The sequence below is a fragment of the Epinephelus lanceolatus genome, chromosome 13, assembly GCF_041903045.1.
Source record: "Epinephelus lanceolatus isolate andai-2023 chromosome 13, ASM4190304v1, whole genome shotgun sequence".
Taxonomy (NCBI): Eukaryota; Metazoa; Chordata; class Actinopteri; order Perciformes; family Serranidae; genus Epinephelus; species Epinephelus lanceolatus.
The window spans coordinates 30,179,858-30,205,223 of record NC_135746.1 but is presented as its reverse complement, the minus strand read 5'-3'; the positions used below and the strand labels follow the sequence as shown (position 1 = coordinate 30,205,223).

General features: G+C 39.2%; 1 protein-coding gene across 1 annotated transcript in view; it reads right to left on the bottom strand.

The window, feature by feature from the left end:
- Positions 1-40: 40 nt before the first annotated feature.
- Positions 41-25,366, bottom strand: part of slc30a2 (solute carrier family 30 member 2) — a 31,464-nt gene continuing 6,138 nt past the window's right edge. The window contains exons 2-8 of the mRNA XM_033648098.2: positions 19,867-20,078; positions 16,218-16,364; positions 13,822-13,975; positions 11,710-11,929; positions 11,080-11,185; positions 8,510-8,644; positions 41-7,046 (exon numbers count right to left, since the gene is read on the bottom strand). Coding sequence (XP_033503989.2) covers positions 6,901-7,046; positions 8,510-8,644; positions 11,080-11,185; positions 11,710-11,929; positions 13,822-13,975; positions 16,218-16,364; positions 19,867-20,078 — 1,120 coding nt within the window. The 3' untranslated portion in view covers positions 41-6,900. The remainder of the gene's footprint in view (positions 7,047-8,509; positions 8,645-11,079; positions 11,186-11,709; positions 11,930-13,821; positions 13,976-16,217; positions 16,365-19,866; positions 20,079-25,366) is intronic.

Genomic DNA, 25,366 nt, shown 5'->3' with positions numbered 1-25,366 from the left:
TTGACCTGCATTATCTCTAAAATAATCCAGCCTCTTTCCATCATCTGCAATCTTTTATTTCACTTTACAAAAAACTCTTGCCACACGTAAAAATGAAATATCAAACATCACAGATGTGACATGTGGATTTATGCAGTATCACCATAACACTTAGACAAATAGGACCGATTGTACAAGGGAGATAAATGTATTTACACATGTATACACAAAATCATACACAGAAAATACACAATATTTGACATATTTACAACAGTCACAGAGAATAATTGTCACGGACAGCAACGGCACAATACAGAGCATTCTCAAACATTAGACTTTCATAGTGAACAGACAGGAACTGTGTTTTCTGGAATTAAATTAACCGTACTGACAAACTTTGGCTCTAGTTTAACACCTGTAGAGGAGAACTTCAGTATGTATGCATGTATATCAAAACTAGTACAGTAAAATGCATTGGTCGTCATTACATTCACTTTGTTTAAACTTAGCTGTTGGGTCCATATATATTCTCATTTTTTCATTATTTCAAAAGGAAAAAAAATGTCTTTAAATATACAGGATCTCCTTAAAAACTGGTGAAAATATAGAATTTTTTAAGAAGATATCTTTTCTTTGATTTATCCTCCGCATGGCATATCGATGTATTCTGATTGGCAGTTGAACGAGAAACTTCTTACTGTACATGATATTGAATAACAGCTAACAACCATGCAAGTATTTGGATCAGAATGGGTGCCAACTAGGCGTTTACAATGTACAATTGTCCTGTCTTTGAGCGACTAACAACATGAACACTTTTATAGGAGCTGCAAAACATTACAGGCATGACAACTGGCTTGTTGGCTTTACTTAAGACTAATAAAATGTATACTCTTCACTCAAGTTCAAAGTGTTAACCATTACAGACCAAAACTGGCTGATGTTTGTGGTCCCTGGAAATTCTAATGATGTTAATGATAACATGATCGTGCCCCCTAGCACCACCATCAGCCCAAAATTTAATTGAAATCAAATCTTAAGCGCAGACCACTATTTACTTTGCACAATTCAGCTTCCCAGGAGATGAACTATTTTTTGTTCATAACATAAGCTTTCCTCTAGTGCCTCCTTCCGGACGTTTGCTCAGTTTTGCCAACAACAAAGCTCACTAGAGAATGTAATGTCTAAAGGAATTGCATAATTGTTGGCTGCTGAAAAGCCGATGCTGAGCTTCAGTGATGCATGGAGCTAAGCTGCACTGTTTGAAAGGCTGGAAGCTGAGCTCTGATGCTTCATGCATTGCCGGGAGCTAAATAACATTGATTGATAAATGGCTGGAAGCTACACTGCATTGCTGGCTTTGTATGAAGGGGCATGAAGAGTTGCAATGATAGAGAAGGAATAAAGGTGGGAAAATATAGTGTAAGCAAAGTGTTAAAATGGAGATTATAATATAAAAAATTTATATAAGACGAAGTTGAGGTATCATTCCAGTACCTTAGTTTGAATAAAGGTAAACCATCAGCTGAGGTGTACACCTTATAAACACTGATGTGTACTAAAAATGGGTTGATATTTTTATTATGTCTCCACGCCGGCAACAGCCATGGCCTAAAGTATTATGTTTTTGGGTTCGTCTGTCCTATTTTCGTGAACATGACATTTCAAAAACGCCTTGAGGAATTTTCTTCAAATTTGGCACAAACGTCCATTTGGACTCAAGAATGAACTGATTAGATTTTGGAAGTCAAAGGTCAAGGTCACTGTGACCTCGTCCATCTCATTCTCATGAACGTAATATCTCAAGAACACCTTAAGGAAATGTCCTCAAATTCGGCACAAACATCTGAGGGAATTTCTTCAAATTTGGCACAAACATTCATTTGGACTCAAGAATGAACTGATTAGATTTTGGTGATCAAAGGTCGAGGTCAGTGTGACCTCATCCATCCCATTCTCGTGAACACGATATCTCAAGAACACCTTGAGGGAATTTCTTCAAATTTGGCACAAATGTTCACTTAGACTCAACAATGAATTGAATAGATTTTGGTAGTCAAAGATCAAGATCACTGTGACCTTGTCCATCTCATTCTTATGAACGTAGTATCTCAAGAATACCTTGAGGAAATTTCCTCAAATTTGGCACAAATGTCCACTCGGACTCAATGATGAACTGGTTAGATTTTGGTAGTCAAAGCTCAAGGTCACTGTGACCTCGCAAAACGTGTGTGTTTTTGGCCATAACTCAAGAATTCATACGCTTATAGTGACAAATTTCACACCAGTGTCTAATAGGATAAAATGATGAAGTGTTAACATTTTATATTGAAAACGTCAAAGGTCAACTTCACTGCGACATCATAATATTATGCATAAAATACTTATCTGGACATTATTTGGTCTGATACTACATTGGTGACACTAATCTTAGGTGTCCACCTTGAAACTGTGCTGACCATATAAATCTTCTGTGCTGCAGGGTTGAAGATGTGTGTGAAGCATCCATGTTTTAGAATTTGTAGCTTATTTACAGCATCATCTATATTTGCAAGCACTGTCAACTGTCATTGCAACATATGAGTCTAGACAGACATGGATGTAAACTATAACTACAACTTAAGTGGTTCGCAGAGGTATACAACTACAAGATGGTAATTCTAGTTTTGAAAGTCTTGAGTGCTCATGAAGTCTGCTGTAAGCTCCTGTTACCTTTTGGGATTTTGAATATCCAGCCTACTCCAGGGCCTCTGACTTGAATAACACAGATGGATGGATGGGCGGACAGCTAGACAGATGAAAGCTGGTGGAACAGAGAGAAGTGGAGTAGTAGATGGATGAGTAACGCTGAAGCTACAGCAGGAATGAGAGACAGATGAGATGGATGACGCCGGCGTGAAGCTGAAACTAATCGTCTAGCTGAAGAACTAAATCATTTTTGCCCTCAGACCTGAGTGTCTGCTTGGACTGAAAGTAGCTGAATGCTTTTTCAGTCTGACACTTATCAATACAGTGCCACCTCTTAGACAAACCCATCTCACAAAGATGCACGCTAAAGACAGAACTGAGGGTACTGACTCTGATCAAGTGAAACGGAAAATGGCTGCAACACAAGAAAATTGTCAAAAGAACTACCACCAAAAATAGCCCTTGATGAGTTTAGTTTTGAGGCTATTGGTGTCTTAAGAAACATCTCAACCAGTCTTTATAGTTCCATTGAATTTTCCTGAAAAACATGTTCATTAATCTAAAAGAATTTACTTTTCCTTCCCCTCTGACATAGAGACTCCTTATGATGTGATCAAATGAAGCAAAGTCCAATAAAGTAGAGATGTTGGTGAAGTCAACATTTAGCTGAAATTATTAGGTATAAGACAGGAGAGACACATGTAGCCAACATGATATGATGAGGTACATTGTAGTATAATGTTTAAAGGGAGTAGTAGAACAGTTTAGGTCAGGATACTGTGGCTTTTAGGACCGGTGTGAGGGATCCAGACCAGGACTCGCAGTGAAATAGGAAACAAACTACACTTCAATATCTTTTCTCCACCTTATAGGGACACTTTGGAATTTTTCAACTTGGACCCTGTTTTTGTGTCTTAGTAACTAATGGAGACAACATTTTTTGAAACTGGTCCAGTACTGAGAGGAACAGTCTCTCTTTACTTCGACTTAAAGTGCCACTGACAGGCTCAGATTGTTATTAGAAGTGTCTGACAACATAATGGAGAAGACCCTAGAGAGAACATAAACATTTATCTTTCTTTTGCTGCTCTGAATGTTATTGTGACAGTTTCACTCAGGGATAAGCCTTGCTCTGAAATCTCAGAAGAGGTGACTTGTTGCAGGAAAAACAACAGTGGAAATGTTATCGAGAGCTGGGGAGAGGGAGAGAGGGGGGACAGGAAGAGTTCATTCTGTTGGAGTACTGAAAGCACAGCTTTATATTATTTAGGGTGCTTTCACACCTGCCCTTTTTGGTTCGGTTCAGTCGAACTCAATCTCCTTTGCCCCTTAAGTGCAGTTTGTTTGGGCAGGTGTGAACACAGCAATTGCGCTCACATGTGCACCAAAACAACCTGACCGAGAATTTCTTAAAGAGCTGGTCTCTGTCTTTCTGGAAGAGGTGGTCAAGGTCCAGTTACAACCAAACTCTGGTGCAGTTTGTTTGTGGTGAGAACGTGTTACAACCTTGATCTGAACCAACTGCAGTGGCATTACGCATTGTTTGGGTTAAACAAGCATTAGCCTGTCCCAGAGGATTATTAATGTGCACCTCCTCCTGTGCTGCCATAATATTCTAATGCATCAAATCATTGTTTTCTAGTTGGAGCCGTGCCTCGTTTACAAACTGTATGGTTTGACTAAAATGAACAATGACAGCAATATAGTCCACAATGACCAGCGCCAAAATCAACCCATGTACTTGTCCCTCCATTATAACATTAGAAAGTGTCACATTTATCTTGCAAGTGTACTCTTCCTCAAAGTTTTGTTTACTTCCTGGATTCTTCCCGCATGGAAATTCTGACTAATCAAGAGCAGCTTTCTCAAAGCAATTATGCAACTGAAAGCATGCTTGAAAGATTTTCGATGTCATGGCTGACTATGTAGGAAGAGCCTGCCAGATTTCAGAACGAGACTTCTCTTTGAGAGAAACTTGGTTACACACACAACAAAAACCAGACCGGATTAGCAAAGGGTAAGGAAAAATGTTTCATAACTCTGTAGGGTCTTTTCCATAAAATTGTCAGGTAGTTATAATAACCTGTCAGTGGCAAACATAAGCACTTTAAGTGGATATACATTGAAGGTATACAATTGACCATAGGGATTATGTTGCAGCGTGTTTCAATGCTGCTGGCTGCAGTGATCATTCTCAACACTGGACCAATTTCAAAAATGGTTGGCTCTTAGACACAAAAAAAGGTCCAGGTTAAAAATTAGAGTTGGCCATTAATGGACAAAACGCTTTACAATTTGCCTCCAAATTAAAATGTTTGCTTGTCCATAACATGATGAATATCTTGGCTTGGTGAGAGGCAGGGTACACCCTGGACAGGTCGCCGCATTATCACGGAGCTGACACATAGAGACAGACAACCATTCACACTCACATTCACACCTACGGCCGATTTAGAGTCACCAATTTACCTGACCTGCATGTCTGGACTGTGGGAGGAAGCTGGAGTACCCAGAGAAAATCCACGCGGACACAGAGAACACGAGAACCCCGCACAGAAGGGTTCCCCCAACCCGGGTTCGAACCCCCCACCCTGGGTTTGAACCAGGAACCCCTTGTCAGTTTCACTTGGAAGCAAAAATAGCACTGTTCATGGATTAAAAGGTGACTTTAGATGGTTAATCATCCTATACTTCACCCTCACCATAATTTCCTTATCAAGACATTGACCAATCCTCAGATTTAATTTCTTACACCCTCAGTCTGTGATTTTGCTAAGGCGTCAACCAACAGTATGTTCACAATTAATATTTTTAGAGAGGTATTATTCATGCTTTTCTTTCTTAAAAGACAAATTGACAAATAACCATGAAGTCTTCTATCAGTTATGTCAAGAAATAAAGTTTTTGGCAAAAAAAAAAACCTTGAAAAATGTCAATCGTGACCAGCTAGCAGCACTCATGCATGTTTGACCTTAAGTGAAAAGCAGGTTAATGGAACAAAGATGGCAGTGAGCTGTAGAGTGAGTGTCCGGTAGACGGGCTGTTTGGTAACGTTAGACATTAAAGTCATCCATGTGTCTCTGGTAGAACAAGACTTCAGGTGCTCCATGCTAACAGCCAGCACTGATTGTATGCTCCATGCTAATATATTAGGATTTTGCATTATTATTGTGTATAAGTAACATCTTCAGGGAGGTTTTGGTTTTGTTACAGTAGAAAATAAGTAGTAAAGTTCTTGTATAGCCCTGTGTCTGGCAGTTTTCTTTAATTTACGTGAAGTACTAAAAATCAGGCAGTGTTTTCAACCAGCAGCAGCTAATTTCATAAAGCATCACACACTGGGAGAGAGTGGAGAAGGGAAATTAGTTTTCTCCTGAAGTAGTTGCATAAATATAAACTGTGCCGCTTTTCTTAAATTGACTTTTAATATTTCATTTTTTAAAGGTTAGACATCAAACAGACAATCTTGAATAAGTAATACCGTGCGCTAGTGTTCATGGCCTACGATCGTCCAAGAGTCCTTGCGTCCCATGCTAACTCGTATTCCTACTTTTGTCAAGATGGATCCCTGCTGCTCGTACAGGTCATGTTCATATTAATGTAAACTTTATGACAACTTATTGCCTAGAACCTCTTTCACAGACAAACTTGAACACATTCAAGCACAATGAAAATGCTTTTTCTCAGTTGACTTTGTAAAAAGGTTCGTAACTTATTTGCAACTACCGTAAACTAGCAATGAGCTAGCAAGTCTGGTGAACAAATTTTGCTGTTATAGATTATTTTTCCATCAATAAGCAGTAATCGTGCTGTCATACAATCTTGTGGAGGAGGTTTTATGGTTCTGTTGCATATTTTTTAGGACAAACTGTCTTCGTCAGGGCTTTCTTTCATTCTTGTGAAATTGTCCTTGTATTTTGTTAAAGCTCCATGCAAACTTGAGGACTGGAGTACCCTACAGCCCTCCTATTTTTTAATGAAGGTCTTTATGGAAGGACTTAGTTCCATGTTAGCATGGAGCTCCAGCATCAGCACTCTACTACCAACACATGGATGATTTCGCTGTCTTGTGACTTAATGGCGAACACAACAAATCTACCAAAAACTCTTTCTACTCCTTTAACAGGAAGCTGCATCGGTGAATGCAGCTGTCACTGTTCCAGCTCACCCACAGAGAATGAAAAATAATGCCTGAGCTGTTCCATGTTCCTGTTGGGTTCCAGTCTATCAGTATCAGTCACTGGGGTCTTGGCAGTGGGAGCAGTGGCTCATGTCCTCAGAGTAGAGCTCCACCTGAATGGTGATGCTGTGGAAACCAAACTTGGTGTGGAGCAGATCAGTGGCTTCCTGCAGCACAGACTGAGCGTCAGCACCCTCCTCTGCCGTGAAGTAAGAAAGAAGAAAGCAACACAGTGAGTCTGTTTTACTAGATGGTGTTTCTTCTAATTTCTTCATTCTTCTCTTCCTCTTGTAAAAGTACTTATGTCAAACTGACTCAGCAGCAACAACAGGTTAAAAAAACAAAGATAGCTAGAAGCTAAAGCCGAACTATAGGCTACAGATCACAGTGTAAAAGTGAACCACCACATCACTGCTGATCGCCACAGAAGACAATGAATACAAAGGGAAACTTTGCTGATATTGAACCAGCTGTGTGGCATGGCAGTGTGTGAAGATGAACGCTGTTTGGCTTCGCCCCGGTGCTGCTGCCAGCACCCGGACTTCTGCCACTGGACAGGCAGGGATCCCCAGGGGAAGTCCAACAACGTTCATCTGCACACAATGCGATGACACAGAGCTGGTTGAATATCAGCAAAGTTTCCCTGCTTCCCTTCACTGGTTCCTGTACAGCAGGGTCAGTCTTTATTCACTGTTATAATGATTTAAAAGCAAAAGCAGCATGTGTGTACATTCAGTAGGCTGAATTTTCAGTAGCTAGCTAGCTAACCCTACACTTTTCAGGGTCTGATTTTGGTTTTGGAATAGGGATTAATTTTTAGTCAATCCGCTTATCAATTTATCGAGTAGTTACTTCAGCTGTACTTATAGAAACTATTGGGTAGTTTCACTGATAACAAAACATCATATTATATAACCTTTTCATATGTTTTGTGTGCAAAAATCTTAATATGTAAATTAACTAGGGGGGTAAAAAGTACATTTCCCTTCGAGATGTAGTGGAGTAGAAATAGACAGTGGCCTGAAAAGAAAAGGCTCAAATAAAGTGCAGATACCTCAAATTTTATGCTTAAGTACAGTACTTGGGTAAATGTACTTAGTTTGTTCTATTTCACACCTGAGCTTCACACATATTTTAGAGCATGAGAACAACGTAGGCCAGTGAAGATTGTATTTTAAATGCAGAATCTGTGAAAAAATTACGCTCAGACTAGATTAAGTTTAGAATGAACACTGATACAGCTGATATATAATAGCACATTTTGTGGTGCACTCACATTTTATGTGCTGCCTTGTCCTTTCTATAGATTACAGGGTAATTGAAACTGAATCTCTCGCTTTTCATACATGTTTATGTCATCATTATTTTCATCTTTATGCTGGAGTGTGGTGAGTCTGTGCTCGTCCTGTTGATCAGCTTTGTCAGGTCGCACCTGTTCAGTTAACAGTGCCAGTGTGGTCCAATATAATCTCTTCTGTATATGATATATTTGCATCCATGTTAACATGTAGCACAAAATTACAAATGTGTTTTTACAAACTTTACAACAACCTTTACAATGTACAAAACCTCCTATCTTTAGACCCTCAATTGCCTGAATACTTTCAATAGTAATATCACTTCTCTCAAGTCAGTGTAGGTAAGTCATGTATGTTACATTACCTATGGCCAGGTGAACGGAGACCAGCGCCTGGCCCAGAGTCAGAGCCCAGAGATGCAGACTGTGCATAGACTTCACAGCCTTCACAGACATCAGCACCTCCTTCACTGAGTTAAACTCTATTCCTTTAGGAGAGCCTGAAAAACAACAGGCCACAAATTAATACACAGTGGCTCCCTGTTTCTGCCGGGCATGGTTCTAGACAGGAGACACTGACGTCACATATCTGAGGATAATAAAAGCCTTGTTATCATGTTTTATTTGTATGTTAATGTACAGAAAAATCTTATTTAGCTAGCTTAGTTTGTAGCACCAGATGGCTTTTTCATTACTTTTCAGGTGACCTTTAGCCGAATGTAATTTATCATACTGATCAAGGGGGCATTTGGGAGGGGAGAAGGGTTCAGTGATGTGCAAAGACAATGTTTAAAATGTCCTAAGAATCTTGTGACGTCCTCAGGATGTCACCATCTGTGTCCTTGTTCTTTGTTCTGCATAAACTTCAAAGTCAAAACAGCCAGCTGAGCATTTAGAAAAGCACAGAGGTCTGTGTACTTGTTTAGCAAAATTCTGGTGCTAGTTTCAATCCATGTCCACACATATGGAGCCAGTGTATGTAATTTGTCATGAGCCCCGCTATCTTTTTTTGGTTTTTGGTTTTTGGTTTTTAAATCCACTCCTGTATATGCACAGAACATGTCAGCATTGTGTGATGTTGACCTCATCAGATGAGGTCAAAACTTGACAGCTTGATCACAGCTGCAGGCGAGAACAACCCTGCACTGGTCATAAATAACCCTTCAGCTTATGAGCCACCGTACAGGAGTAGTAAGAACATAGATAAGAACATCGACACTACTCTCTCGTGCGTCTGTGAAAGGTTCTATATGCGACATTTAGGGCATTAATATAGCAGCAAACCATTATTGTCTTTGTAAGGATATTGTAGAGTAATGGTGTCCTGAGCAGAGAATGAGGTCATGCTCTGTGTGTGTGTGTGTGTGTGTGTGTGTGTATTGTAATTCGAGTTTCTGTGTTTGTACCTACAGTGGATGGCCCAGCCGCTTGTGCCTATTAGTGTACGTGAATCCCCACGGGTCCATGTCATTGGTCCGACAGCCCATTGGTCCAACATCCCATTAGTCCGACTGTCTGCAGTGCTGATTGGCTCCCGGCGGGCATACTTCTACCTTGATGGTGCGCCGCGACCGGCTCTGGGTCAGCTGGGAAAGGCTTGAGGCGGAGCAGGCTCACGGCTTATGTGTTTGCCACTTTCTTTTTCATTTTAACCCACACCATGATCTTTTCCTGACCCTAACCAAGTGTTTTTTGTGCCTTAACCAAACCAGACCTTAACCACAGGGCATCATTATGATTTCGGAACAACGGGACTTCGGAACAAAGGGTTTAATATGGTCGGTACAATGGGATGTCAGACCAATGGGCAGTTCCCGTCCCCACTGCGCTTATACAGCGGTTACGCTGATATCAGGACAACATTGTTGCAAAAGTGTAGCGCCCACACTCCGGTTTCCGTCCCAGGTTAACACTGTTAGCTCTGTCAGCACTGGCGCTGTTGTTAGCACTGTTTGTTGAGTTAGCACTGGTAGCTGCTAGCCACCAGCTCAGCCACCTCCATGCAGACGATGCCACCCCAGATTCTGAATAGAGATATTCTCTGAATGTTGCGTAGGGCTCCTTTGAATATGAAGCTACAGTCAGTAGTTGGTTAGCTTAGCTTAGCTTAGTTTAGCTTAGCTTAGCATAAAGACTGGAAACGGGTGAACAGCTAGCCTGGCTCTGTCCAAAGTTTAAAAAATTCACCTACTAGCACCACTAAAACTGACCAGCCTAATTAACTTGTCATATCAATCCTTACTAATAATTTGTTTATATACTGGACTTGCTAACACAGATGTTTCCAGGCAATCTCCATGAACAATTGACGTTTTTACATTTCAGTTTGGTACAGATTAAACTAACTAGATATAACGTGTTCATAGTTTTTGGGGACTGTTTCCAGTCTTTATACTAAGCAGAAATTACCAGCTGTAAGATATAGCCTCATATTTAGGGTACTGAACGGTGGTATCATTCTTCTCATCTAACTCTCAGCGAATCAGTGTATTTCCCACATGTCTAACTATTCATTTAAGAACGGAGCAGGAGACAAAGATGTCTTCAGATTCAACAAACGAGATACATCGTGTCAGTTCATGAGCTTTAGAGATGTTAGCAGGATAGCTGTTCATAGTCTTTATGCTAACTTAAACTAAACCCGTCCTGGATTCAACGTTATACAAGATAGTACCTGAGTTATGGCAATTTGCTTTATTTTTCTTGTGTATTCAGTGCTGAGAGTTTATATTAACGTATGATTTCCAAGTAAATAAGTAGTTTTGTCGTGGTGGTGAAATGGCAGCTATGGTTTTTGAAATTTTAATCATTGCACCTCAATCATTATTTGTGTCAGAAACCTAACATTTTCATCATTCTCCTCTCCCAACCTATACATTTTTAAAGTATAACAGAGGAAAAAATGTTATATAATAACAATCTCAAAATGAAGTACCTTCCATGAGTATCCTAAAGACATCTCTAAGGATGGTGACCGTGGTGCAGAGGACAAAAACAGAGAACAGGAACGTACAGATGGGATCTGCAACTTTATACTCAGGCTGAAAGAGAAAAAAAAGAGGTTACAGAGACTTAAAGAGTGAGTAAAGAGACATCAGATGCTGTTTTCCCCAGTCAGCAGCCATTAAAGTGCCCAGGGCAAAAAGAGAAGGGAACATCTTGCATGATGACAGAAATATTTAACCCGTTCATAATAAACAAGACTCGGAATAAATAGAAGCATTCATGCTTTCATCTCCTCATCTGTACACATTAATACATACCTTTAAATAACATTTGATGCTTGAGTAAGAGGTTTTAGTGTTGGGTATTATAGGATGTATTATACAGAGAATATTCAGTTAAGATACAAAAAGACTGTCTTGATCCTGAACATTAAAAAAAGAATTAAATGCAACAATATTTAGGCCATAAATTCATCAAAATTCTGCTGAAAACCAGAATTATTTAAGTTAAAGGGCATCATCAGATATGATTGGATCATTTTGGATTTTTATTTAAAATGCCAATATCAGCAAACTGGCATTTCAGTCTCACCCTAACATGAATGTGATCTATATCTGACCCGAAAATAGATGATGGTCGCAGCCACCATGACGCCGACGCTCTGCAGCAGGTCTCCGAGCACGTGGATGAAGGCCGCGCGGACACTCGTGTTGCCATGGCCACCAAGGAGCGTGTGGGAGTGGCCGTGAGCGATGGGACTCTGGCCACCCTCGTCAATCTGGTGATAACCACTGCCGTGGGCGTGGAAGGTGGTGGAGTGATGGAGGATGTAGGCCATGCTACAGAACGACAGAGGTACTTTAATTACTGACTCTGTTTTGCCTGAGAGGAAAACAGTTTATAAAGATGCAGGTTTTAGCTTCAAATACAAATTTCCCCACTAAGAAAGAAAAACAAAAATCGAAAGATAAAGTAGTTTGACACTGAAATTGAACAGTTGGACGTAAAAAGTGTCACCCACAAAAAGTAAATATCCATTCTTGCCAAAGGATTTTAAAATGTGATCAAAAATGACATATTCTGGTTTTAACTACTATGACTACATTTTTTCCTATTCCTGACAACAGATATTTTTATTGGCAGCAAATAACAACATTTTGAGGGACGTTTATGTAGGAGTGACATTATGAGACAATGGGCCCCTGAGCACAGATATAGAAATTTGCTGATGTTGTTTTGTGTCTGTTTGTAGTCAGTTTTCTCATTTGTATGGTAATTTTGTGACTTTTTTGGTCATTTCATGTCTCTTCATGCTTGTTTTACCCCTTTTTATAATGATTTTGTGTCTTTTTGCAGTTTCAATGAATGTCTTTGTGGTCCTTTTTGTGTCTCCTGAGCTGGTACATGTTAATTTGAGTGACATTTTGAAAGTGAGAGCCAGGGGACCCCTGACACTTTGGGCCCCTGTACCTGTAGCCAGTGGGCCTTTTTAGTAATCCCTCCATGATGACTGAAGGTTTTCAGAGACCTAAAAACTACTGATGACAAAAAGTATATCACTTTTTTTCCAGGTTTGATGTGATAAAAAAAAAAAGTATTGGGATCTTTTACTGAAGCAAAAGTAGCAATACTGCAGTGTAAAAATACTCAAAGTACAACAGTATTTCCATCAAAATATTCTTTAAGTACCAAAAGAACTGATATATCAATATCAAGTAAAAGTAATCATTATGCAGAGTGGGCCATTTCAGAATCATGTATATGATATTGTTGGATTATAATTCATGATGCATTAATGTGTTTATCATTTTATTGATGCCGCTGGTAAAGGTGGAGCTAAATTAATTAACTTTATACACTGCTGGGTAACATAACCTATAAAATTAAAGTTTATTAGTTTATTTATATCTTGAATTAATTATCTTATTCTGCAAATGTACTGCTGTAAGAAGTACAATATTTCAAAACGTGGTGAAGTATAAACATGCATAAGATGGAAATACTCAAATAAAACTCAAATTTGTACTTGAGTAAATGTACTTAATTACATTCCACCAGTGGATTTAAACGCAGTCCTGATGGTAATATCGTCATAAAATACTCTTTATCCTATTTTCCTGATATTTTTTTTTTTTTCAAATATGTTGAATTGTGTAACATGTATTTTAAGTAGTATAGCAATTATACTATATTTCAGGTGGTAGAAACACATCACTGCCAATACAAAATAATTCATACTCAGTTTAAAGCATCATAGTGTATTATTTTGATTTTCTTTTGAGACCGAGAGCATTATTGATCTTTGGCATTAGCTTATTTTGTTTTGTTTATCTTCTGCACCTGTTGGATGGAGGCCCAGATGTCTGATTAACCTTCTAGTTTAACAGCCTGCATTTTTGTTTATAGACTTTGCACTCAGCTCAGTTCATACTCATTCTAGTAGCCTGTCATTTTAGCATGAACATTAGCACTGGGGGGAAAAAATGCTGCGGCGAAAAGTTGATCCAGTTAATAGAAGTCCTATTTAGATAGATTTACTATTGCTAAGAATTCCTGAGCTATATCAGGATCCTATGTCCCAGTAAGAAATATTTACCAGTTGTAGTTGAGATGAATGTAGTTTTCAAGCTGAGATTTTAGTGTTATCATGAAGCTTTTAAATGTAGTGTTTGCCTTTATTACAGCAACATAATGTACTATGTTAACACCCATTATGCTGAGAACCACTCACACTATATTGACGATGACGGCACACCCGGAGGTGACTAACATTACATGGCCATCAATCTCATAGTCGTTGCGTACGATCCTCTCAATGGCTAAATAGACCAGAGCTCCCGTAACGATCCAGATGGAAATGACTGAGATGAATGCCCCGAGGATCTCTGTGGAGAGAAGAAAGGAGAGGCAGGAATCTTAATCACTTCATATTGTAATACAGTTCATCACACTGAGTGCACACCTTTATCTGAGCACCACAGTTGGACATGAAGTTAAATAACACACCACATCCCTCAGAGGCAGAGCTTCAACATTAAAGTAATCTCACACATAAAAGGCACTCAGGCTCACAGTAGGAACGCAGATTTTATGTTGTGTTAACCCTCAAGCTCATAGCTTTAATGCAGCTTATTTTTTTGAGCGACTCATTACTGTACAGATACTTTGGAAATGCAGTAAGTTCACAAAATTTGCTACAAGTGCAGATTCTTGGAGTGGAGGGCTCTCTAGCACTTGTTTCTTTACTGGAGTACGACAACAAAATGTACCTCCACAAAAATGACTCATTTGTCTACTCTCGATATTGTTTTTACCCAGGTCAGATTGAAGTGACATTTGGGTGTTGGTGTGCTGCTGTAAAACAAGATAAAGTGCCGTCTAATGAGCATCAACTGCTATGTAAAAATATAGTGGAAAATTGGCATCCTGAGCAGAGAATTAAGTCACGCTTCCTCTCTCTTTTTTGGTAATCTGAGCTTTTCTGCTTGTTATGGTGATAGAGAGTCTAGCCAAGCATGTATGCTAGTAGCACCCCACAAGTGGCAACCTTCAGGGGCTGAAAAATGAAGCCAAAACAAAAGTGCCAAAAAACTGCAGTTCTGATGACAACAGCCAAAGTGCCAAACTCAAGGCTTCAAAAGGGGAGCCACAAACCAATAGGTGACGCCACGGTAGCTACTTCCATTATTTCTACAGTCTATGGTATCCCACTGGCTAGCGGCCTCTCTGCACTGCTTTCACAGTGTTTACTGTTGATATTGGCGATGGCACTGTCACAGAAGTGTAATGCCCACCCTCCAGTTTTCCCACCCCAGTTAGCTCTGTCTGCACTGTCACTGGTGTTGGCACTACTGGCGCTGTTAGCACTGATAGCTGTTAGACCCCAGTTCAGCTGCCTATCTGTTGAGAACCACGTGCTGACAATCCCGGCTCAGACTGTGAATTAGATATGCTCTGAATGTCCTATACTGCTAATTGAAATGGAGAAAACACGATACAGTGCCCTCTTGGGTGTATAGAAAAGTGCTTGACTCTCAACCTGGGGGTCCTGACCCCCATGATGGGTTGCCAAAGCTACACAGGGGTTGTGAGGCCTTCTTGATTTTGAGGGGTGTAAACAAAAATACATGAGGCCTATATTTCAGCAATTTATTCAATTCTGTGAAAAAAATAATAGATATCTATTTTTATTTAGATTATTATTTAAGATCTATGCCACAGGATAAGGCCACAGTGAAGACCGAATTTATTCACAGAGCCTTCACGCTCTGCTAAACAGCTTCATCCTGCATTAGAGAAGTAAGCAGTTGAAATAACCTAAGAGCTAATAGAACGATGGCCAAGCATCAAACTCTCAATATATCTTTTTTTTAAAGTAGCCTATCAAGTATGTATGATTGTTGAAAAAAAATCATAATTCAGACAAAAATTGTCTAAAAAAGATCCTAAAAAATACCGGGAAAACTTGTCTCCAATGCAATATTCCCAGGGCATAATCTGTCCAAAATGTATCCAGATTGCTTGTTTTACACAAACCTCTTGCAGTTATTGCTTTCACTGTATCGTACAGTTTATCAGTTATTCTGTACTGTTATTGTTAAGCATTGAATATGATATGAAATATCAATAAAATTTTCACTTAGGGGCTGACTCAAACATAAAAAATGAGTCTTTTCAGGAAGAAAGTTGGGAAACACTGCTCTTGGACACCCTAAAAATTAGAAAACATGATGACTTACCATATAAGCTGCCCTACATGCTACAAAACTTTGTATGTGCTGGTGCCTTTTTTTTTCCGCCACTGGTTGGACAAATTGATTTAGATGCAACTTGCTAAATGTGAACTGTGAAAATAAAAACTCATTTTTATGGACAGATGTCACGGCCTTTCTAGAGACTGAAATGATTACTCTAAAACATAAAACTGCTGGAAAATCAGTAGAAAAAAAAAAAATCAGATATGTCAGATAAAGAAAGTAATAGATACTTCACCACCGTCCTTCTATTATCCAAGGATTCTTAAACATATATAGCAACAAATAAATGTACTAAATTGTTCCATCCATTCATCTTCGCCTCTCCTCACTCCATCCATCCACTCAAAGGTGTCTGATCTCTCGTCCTGACCTGATCTGTGCCAACCAAAGTTCATGGTTTTAGTGGGCGGTCTGGAGGAGATCCACAGCGAGAACAGGCTCACCATCATGCTGCCAAAATCTGTCAGGAGGTGGGCTGCATCAGTCATGATGGCCAGACTGTGGGCCAGGTAACCTCCTGTAAGACAGGGAAACACCATTATTACTGTTAGCCAAGAAAATCCCTCTGAAGCACACTTTACATCTGCAAACTAATGTCTAAACAATTGTCGTACTTTAAGCTAAATCTTTGAATAACAGGTCATAACTTTACTGGTATAAAAATATAATACAAAAAAAAAGATACTGTATGAAGTTGCCTCCACACTTTGGGTAAATCATCCAACAATCTCCAGTTAGACCCAATTAATGGCCAGAAAACTAACTTTAAAAACTTGCTGACAAGGAGTGTGTCACCAACTGTGAGAACACCCTCAGCCTTTAATTACATCTCTCTGCGTCATTTAAAGGTTTATAAAACCTGTAATTTAATGCAGCTACAAACCGTGATATGTATTAATACTTGGGTCCTTTTAAATGCCTCGGGTAAAAGAGATGTGATATTCTTTTATATCATCATAAACATCTGGGCAAACAGCCAGTGAATGTGAGCCACCATTATATACTCTAAGTTATAAAGAAAGCTTTTGTTCTTTGTAGTTTCTTTGTGTTTAAGAGAAATGTGAAGCTATTGCAGTATTTTCATTATGATTATATAGCTGTCTGTATAAAATGGCTTTCTTTCCCTTCAGTAATTTTGTCCATAACAGCAGCTTGATGTGAAAGTTTTCTCTGTTGTATTGTATTGTATCTTTTAAAACAAATGTATTATGCCCACATAAAGTGAAGTATGACAATCTCCTCCTAATTTGTGCCTTAGATATATATATTCAGAATTAAAGCATCATCCTCAACTCTAATCAAATTTAAATCTAGATTTTTTTTTTAATGATTCTCGTAAATCATGATTAAAAGAACAATGAAGAGTAAAACAAATGTGAATTTCCACCTCCTTCAGTTTAAACCCTGTATCCTCTGTATCCTCCAGTGTCAGTGTCAGTATACCACATCTAATCTGTGCACAGTGACATCTCAAATTATACGATAGTTGTTTGTCGTGAGGTTTAAAACATTTATCTAAAGCTGTTCTGGAGGATTTTCAGACAGTACATGCTAACCATTTTTGGCTAACATAACTCAGTGCAACACACCAAAACCTGGTTGTTAGGGTCATAATGTCAACAAGTGACTACACAATGTTATTCAGAAGCAAGTGGCAGCTTCCATTGCTGAGAAATGAAGCCAAAAACTGCAGTTCATTTCATGGCCACATGAGGCTGGCTCCAGAACAGTGTCAATCCCCATAGACTCCCATGTTAAAATGTTCAACTTTACAACAGAAATAAACACATTGACAGCCTGGTACAAAAGACACTATTGGTCTCTACAGCTCATGACAACTGTACAAGGTATGAATTTTTATATAACTCACCCAGTTACATTTTATTAGGGCCTAAAGTTACATATATTTAAGGTCAGGGCCACTTGTGTGACAGGCTGTCTGTGAGGCATCACCACAGTCTGTGAGTCAGATTCACCCCTCGCTCCTCCACAGCTCCACCTTCTCATCCAAATATGGCCACTTTGCCTCCAAAAAATCAAGATGGTGATGGCTTAAATGCTGAACTCGAGACTTAAAGCAACTCTTGCCTTTCTTGCATTTCACACAGCAAAATTTGAACATCCACAACTCCCGCGTCCCTCCAAAGTCCCCCCCCCCCCCGCAACTCCACCCACTCCTCCATTACGTCCTCATTACATCTGTGATACACGTAGGCGTTGGCAAGGTAACGTTAGATACATGGAAGAGGAGAGCGAGTGTAACGTTACAACCAAGACAGTCAAACGCGACCCTGGAGTTTTAAAACTCAGCTGGAGTTAGTGATGATGTTACGAGAGCGGTTACGTCAGTCGGAGGCCTCCACATGGGGAAGACAGACAGGACGCTCAGCCAATCATTGCATTCGGTCCAAATGCAATGATTGGTCGGAGTTTTCTCAGAACCATATGTGAATGGTACAATTAGGAGTTTGTATCTCTGGTGGAATTCACTTACATTTTAGTGTGCCATCAGCTTATTAATAGCATTTTAACCTAAACAAAGAAAAGCATAAAATTCCCAGAAAGGTAAGTGTCGCTTTAAAGATGACTCCACAAACTAGTGGGTGATTTCATGGTAGCTACATCCATTATTTCATACAGTATATGCAATGAAGGCGGGACCCTTTAAAAATAAAGATAGTGAGCGTAGTTCACAGTTACAGTTTGTTCAAATCTTGTCACACAATTCTTTCTTGTGTCCTCAAAACGTCTGCTATTCTCAGAATCCTGTCCTTTTTTTGTTTCCAGAAGTTGTTTTGCTCAAATAAACTCTTAAGTGTGACATACATGCTGCTAAGTGTTAATTATTATTGTCTGCTTGCTCAATACTTTGGTCATTAATGAACTTCCATAACATACCAGCCATTTTCTACACAACTTGTTAGGCCTGATTCTAAACTGGAGCAAATCCAAACACACTAAACATCTATTACTTATGTGCCAGCGGCAAAGACTCCTCTGAGGATCCCAAACCCTCCTCTGACAACCAAGTGATTGTCCACATTGCCAGCTATTACTTTATCTCGTGTCCATGGAGGGGGAAGGCTGTCAGCACCACTAAACATTTTCTGGGAAAAAGAAGTCTGCTGTAGCTACAACGCTTGAATCAGTAGCAACTGTCATCCAGAAAATCACAAGTTTTTCCTCCTGACAAACAAGTGTTCATAACACCAGTTGTTTTTTTATGTTAGTTCATGGGAAAGGAAATTAGTGTATATCATCATTTTTTTTAATCAAGTGTTGTTTTTTTAACACGTCTCTATGATTAGAATTTGTTCAACATTGCATTTATATGTTACATTACATCACAAAAAAAAGAAAGATTTATTGCACACATCATTAGTAGTGCCAATTAGACAGATAATAGCTCCTTTGACCCTCTGTAGTTCCCCCCAAATACATATATTTCCTCTTACTTGTAGTTCTATTTATAATTGTAGTTGCCAAGTGTTGGAGGTATGAACTGTGAAGATGTCTGCCTTCTTTCCATTATAATAATAATAATAATTATAATAATAATTATAAATAAAAAGTTGAAAACTCAACAGCAATGTCTCTTTCCTGAAATCATGACCTGGTCACTCAAGATAATCATGTAAGAACTTATTTCATTCTACCAAACTACACCTGCCAACTGTATCACCATGCAGAAGGAAGAGTGCATCTACTCATGGACAAGAGGCTCGTGCTTGTGACAGCAAGCGATGTTGAACATTAATGGCGTCCTTTTCGACATAGCTATAACATTAGCTAGCTCCAGGGTGCTAGGTGAGCTAGCAGTATAGATGAACACTTCCTTCTGTGCCGTGATACGATTGTTGGGTGTACAGGTAAGAGGTAAAATATGCATTTTTTGATTTTGGGTCGAACTGTCTCTTAAAAATCTCATTGCTGAGATTTTGATTATGCATCAGAAAATGTCCTGACATCTGACCCTCTGTTCTCTGTCACTCCTGAGGTTTGAGCTCCTAAACTTTTACCTATGACCTCGCCAATCATGAAGATGAGGCAGACGGCCGAAGCGATGTAGAGTTTCTTCTTGGCCAGCAGCTTGTCCCCGCTCTCCTCACACGCTGCGGCTTTGGCACCGTGGCAGTGGGCACCGACAGGTCGCTTCAGCTCGATGGCACCGGCCATGCCTCCATTCTTAAAGGGGAAGTCAGGATATTGCTCTTTGGAATCTGGAAAGGAGCTGCAGGGATACAGAAGGTATGTGTTTATGAAGACGGACATGGTCCATCCCCTACATTCAGACAGTTTTTAAAGCCCCTGTGTGTATGGGCTTGTTCCAGGGATTGTCTTTTTTTAATCAACAAAACCTAATGCCATCAGAAAATATGAAAGATATTAGAAATCTACATAAAGTGGGCTTTTAAAATTAAGTCCGTTTTAGAGGCAAGTTGGACTAGTTTCTGCCTAAGTATGACTGCAAACTGTTTGAGAGTCCATTTATTAACTGTACAGTCTGTGGCATATTGTTGCTCAATGGAAAAGATCTCTAATTTTTGATCTACCTGTATTTGAACTAGTCTGATAATTGGATAAAAAAAAAAACGTGTTAAGACATCAATAGTATAACAAAATTCATATAGCCAAAAGAAAGCTGAGATGGTAGCTGTTCCTTTTGCTGATTGCAGATCTAAAGTACTTAGGTACAAATTTCAGGAGCTAGTACTTTTTACTTTTTACACTGGTAGAGTAACACTTTGAGAACTCTGGGAAATCCTTTGGCCGACATGATTGTCAGCACTCAGTAATATCAGCTGGAGTTTCCTCATGTGAGCCCAGAGTCACCTTCTGGCGTGCTTTACTGACACTAGAGTGTATGTTCACCCTGTAACAGCCTCAGTTTCTACAGTATATATAAGGCATTGAGTGGATTGATTTTTTGCAGTAAATGTTGCTGCAGAGCACAGTATTGTTTGGAAGTGCTACATTTAGTGGAAACAGATCGTCTCCTGACAAAGTGGATCACGATCAATGTTCACTAAAGTGGAAGAATGACGAGACGCGCTCATCCACTAAAGAAAAAACGGGTCAGATCGATTAATGCTGAGGTGGGGTGGGGTGAGTGGATGAAAACAGACTCCTCTTCAATTAAGTTCCACAACACATACCTGTTACATTTTGCCCTTTACACCAAAAATTAGTTTTAGTGTGTTTTCTGTTATCCAGTAAACACACATTTGGTGATTTGCAGGTCAAAAAACAAGTATGTTTTTAGACATCAAGGTCACAGTTAGTTCTTGTTTCAATATAATTTAATTAGTGTCAAAGAGGCCTTAACTACTCATTAAAACAGTGGTTCCCAACAGGTCCGGTCCCAGGGTCCAGATTTCTCCTTAGTCATTAGTTCAAGGTCCACACAATAGCGTCATACTTGTGTTTGGCAATGTTGTTGAGCTAGTTTGCTGTCTTTGTCAAGTAGCTGTCCATTCGTCACTGTACAGGAGGAAACAACACTTCAAAATTAAAGGTCTGTGCTGGAAATTCACTGTAGTGTTAAGTGTGTTTTTCACACACTTAACACATTTGCGAGTCACTTGACCTGCTTTTGGACCGCGACACACCAGTAGGGAACCACTGCATTAAAATATAGTCATACAAATGCGGCTGAAAGAACAGATAACATCTTGTATATCTGCACTCATCCCACTCTTTGTATAGCATCTGCTGCAGTTTTATTCTGGATAAATAAAGGTTCATCTTATCTAGGGCTGTCAGCGTTAATGCATTAATCGCACGTTGTTATTTTTTTTAATCATCTGCTGCTATTTGGTTCCCTTGATGCAGCCTTACTTGAAGTCAAGGCACCTCAGCGGCTTCCTGCTTCCTGCTGCTGCAGTGATGGAAAATAATGACACCGCTGTACTTTTGAATGTCTCATTTCACTTTAAAAATCGCCGAGATGGCTCAGTTGACAAGCGGAAAGTAATATGCATATATCACCGAAGTACATAAGTAAGTTTGAGCTACCACCTACATGCTAAGCAAACAGTTGCAGTTTATCAGACTAATGTTAGCAGGCAACCGCATCGCCAAAGCTGGCAAAGCCTAGCCATGCTAGCTTCTCTGAAGCTGTATAAATGCTAAACATCAGTTTGCCAACATGTGCATTCTCTCTCTGTCCTAGTTTAGATCAGTCAGTTTCTCAGGTCATGTAGCCGCTACTAACGTTTTTTTTCTTGCAACAGTTATGTTCAAAAAAAAAAAAGAAGAGGAAGAAGTCATATCATTTTCAGGAGAGGATATTTTCATTATGAAACAAGCAACAATAAAGACAGCATTTATTTTTGTTGATTTAATAAGTAATGGTGAAAATTTTGGTTCAAAATAAATTTGGTCATCATTGTTAACATTTAGGGCTTTACACAAATTTCAGTCGAAGTTTAAGGGCATATTATTACTTTTGCAAGTATTTCATCATAAACCAAGGGCTAGACAAATTATAATCTGGATTTGATGATGGCACTAGATAAAAATCCAGGGGCTCACCAAAATCAGCAAGACATATCTATACAGAATTTCATTATGATCCATCCTGTCACTGAAATATTCCAGTCTGGACTGAAGTTGCTAAAAACGCAAACGGTGTGAAATTTCAGTTTCCTTTTTGGTTCATGAGTCGTCTCTGCACTCACTGTTGCTACTACTGATACTGCTTCTACTACAACTACTGACAGTAATGACAATGTTCAGATTGAAGTCCACAGTTCATTACACACTGCATTATTGATCGATTCTTCTGTAATGCTCTCAATCAGAACATCCCATCTCACTATTAGAGGATGTGTTTGGGATGGTTAAACTGTTTAGTGTTCAACCTCAGAATCACACATGCAGATATACTTCACGTCTAACACAGACATCGAGCTGGATTTTGGCATGGGAGCAAAAAAAAAAGGGCCGACCTCTGCATTTTCCTCACACACACACATACACACACACACACACACACAGAGGCAAACACACACATCTCCAGGTTGCTGTTCTTGCCATGTGCAGTGTGTGTGTGTGTGTGTGTGTGTGTGGGGAGGGGGGAGGGGGGGGGGGGGGGGGGGGGCTGCAATGATGTGGCTAATGAGGTGGAATAAAACTAATTTGGGCTGTCTTGAGATAACCACACACACACACACACACACACACACACACACACACACTTAATATCACACACTTCACATGGGAGATTGCCAGTGTTTCATGATCAGCCTTTATCACACGCATGCGCGCACACACACACACACACACACACACACACACACACACACGTCTTAGGGGATGTCCACGCTGAAAAGACTCAGTCGAGCGGAAAACAGATTCTGTTCAATTACACCACTGGGACATCAGAGCAAACACACACTCAACCTACATACATATAACACATATACACACTTGAGTGCTCTGAAGCCTTAAGGCAACGTTTGTTCAAATGTGAGCATGTTGTGATTTTGCAGACCAAACAGTCTTTTGTACAGAATATCCAAATGCAACCACAAACACACACACACACACACACACACACACACACACACGGCCAGAATGTAGAAGCTTTGTTGTAGTACAACAAATGTATTTACCACATAAGATTTATATCTTTAAAATTTAAATATTTACCGAAATATCTTCTACAGCACTGGATAGTCAAATGTAATCACCTAATTTTTAGAAGATATACTTTTTCTTTTTCACAAATATATTTTTAACAAATATTAAAAAATGATTCTTTTGTTAGCTTGTAACAGCAGTTTCTCTGCATGCACATGCGATAAATTCATATATAGTCAGATGTGATTTTCTGGCATTTTACATCCAATATAGAGTTTTATGTCTGCCTATTGACTGTAAATAAATGAATCCAAAAGACCAGACTCATCGTGAGGTGATTGCTTTGCTGTTTTGGACCTTTTGCATGCTGCCTTTTTTTCCTGGCTTGTTCTTGGGAAACCATAGACTGTATGAAAGAAGTTGGCACAGCCACTGTAATGTCACCCATTGGTTTGTGGACTACTGTTTTGAAGCATCAAGCTTGGCGTTTTGGCCATTGCCATCTTGTTTTATTTTAGTGGCCATATTTTGACAAGAGGGCGGATCTGACTGAGGACACTGCACACGCCTGTCAATCATAAAGTAGCCGCCCCCCTAAAGCACACCCTATTTCATCATCTATTATACAATGAATGGGACCACATTTTACTTAATGAACATCATGCTGTATTGAATAAGACTTCAAGGTAGCAATTGATTGATAAACTTATTGGGAAAATATTTACTAGGGTTTTTAGACCTAGAGGCTAAATCCACTCCTTTTATACAGTCTATGTGGAAAACAGACATACCGCATTGATTTTCACATTTGAATGCACATTAGCACTTCTTTATTTTAGTTTTGTGTGCCTGAGGTGACATTTTTGTCTCTCAGTGTCCTTTCAGCCTTTATAGCCTCTCTATGACTAGGTATAATTCAAATAGAGCTAAGCTACTTTGTGGAGTACCTCAGGGCTCCATCCTTGGACCTCTCTCATTTTTAATTTACAGGAATGACCTACAGAGGGTCTGCAAAAATTTTACTGCCTCTTCTATTTGCTGATGACATGTCTGTTAGCTTCATTTGAAAATGAAACACTGACTTGAGAAACAAATGAAGAGCTATCATCTATAATCAAATTAGTTTCAGATGAACAAACTCTAAATATTAACTATAATCTAGTTTTATGATATTTTGTAACAGAAATAAAAAATATATGAAAGCAAAAGTCAAAATAACTGAAGTTCCTCACACTAAATTCCTAGGTGTCATAGTCACTGAAAAACTAACATGGAAATACCATATTGAACTTGTCTGCAAAAGACTATGAAATCAGTTGGGTTTTAAGTAGGGTATGTCCATTGGTTAATCATTCCTTTATTTTCACTTTTTAATACAGTCTCTTTTTGCAACACATTCTCACTCCGACCTCATCACATATTGACGCTAGGTCATGGACGTCAACATATGACATGCAAGGTACCCTGGGTGTGTTGGTTTTGATGTTCTGGGACGCTATGTCAATATCAGTCTGTTACATGCATTGTCTGTTTTCAAAATACACTTCCATTTTCACAGGAAATGTGCAGTTTGCATACAATCTCTTTCAAAATAAATGTACTATGTAAGTACAACACAGATAATTGACGTTTTTTCCCTCAACAACAAACACACGTTGTAATGTTAAGCCAACACACACACATGGTTGGGTTTAGTCTCTTTGGAAGGAACGGGGTTGACCTTTGTGTTTTGTAATACCTACAGTCATAATTTGGGAGCTGTGAACAACTGCTTGTGATACCAAAATTGTTCTTAAAAACAAGAAAATGCTATTGTTTGACTGTAAACTAAGTAATAAGAATTTCTGCTTTGCATTTGGTGCATCATGTATTATCTCTGTTGAAATACAACCTACACAACTGTTGAATAAAACTCTAATGAGCAATACAAATGTA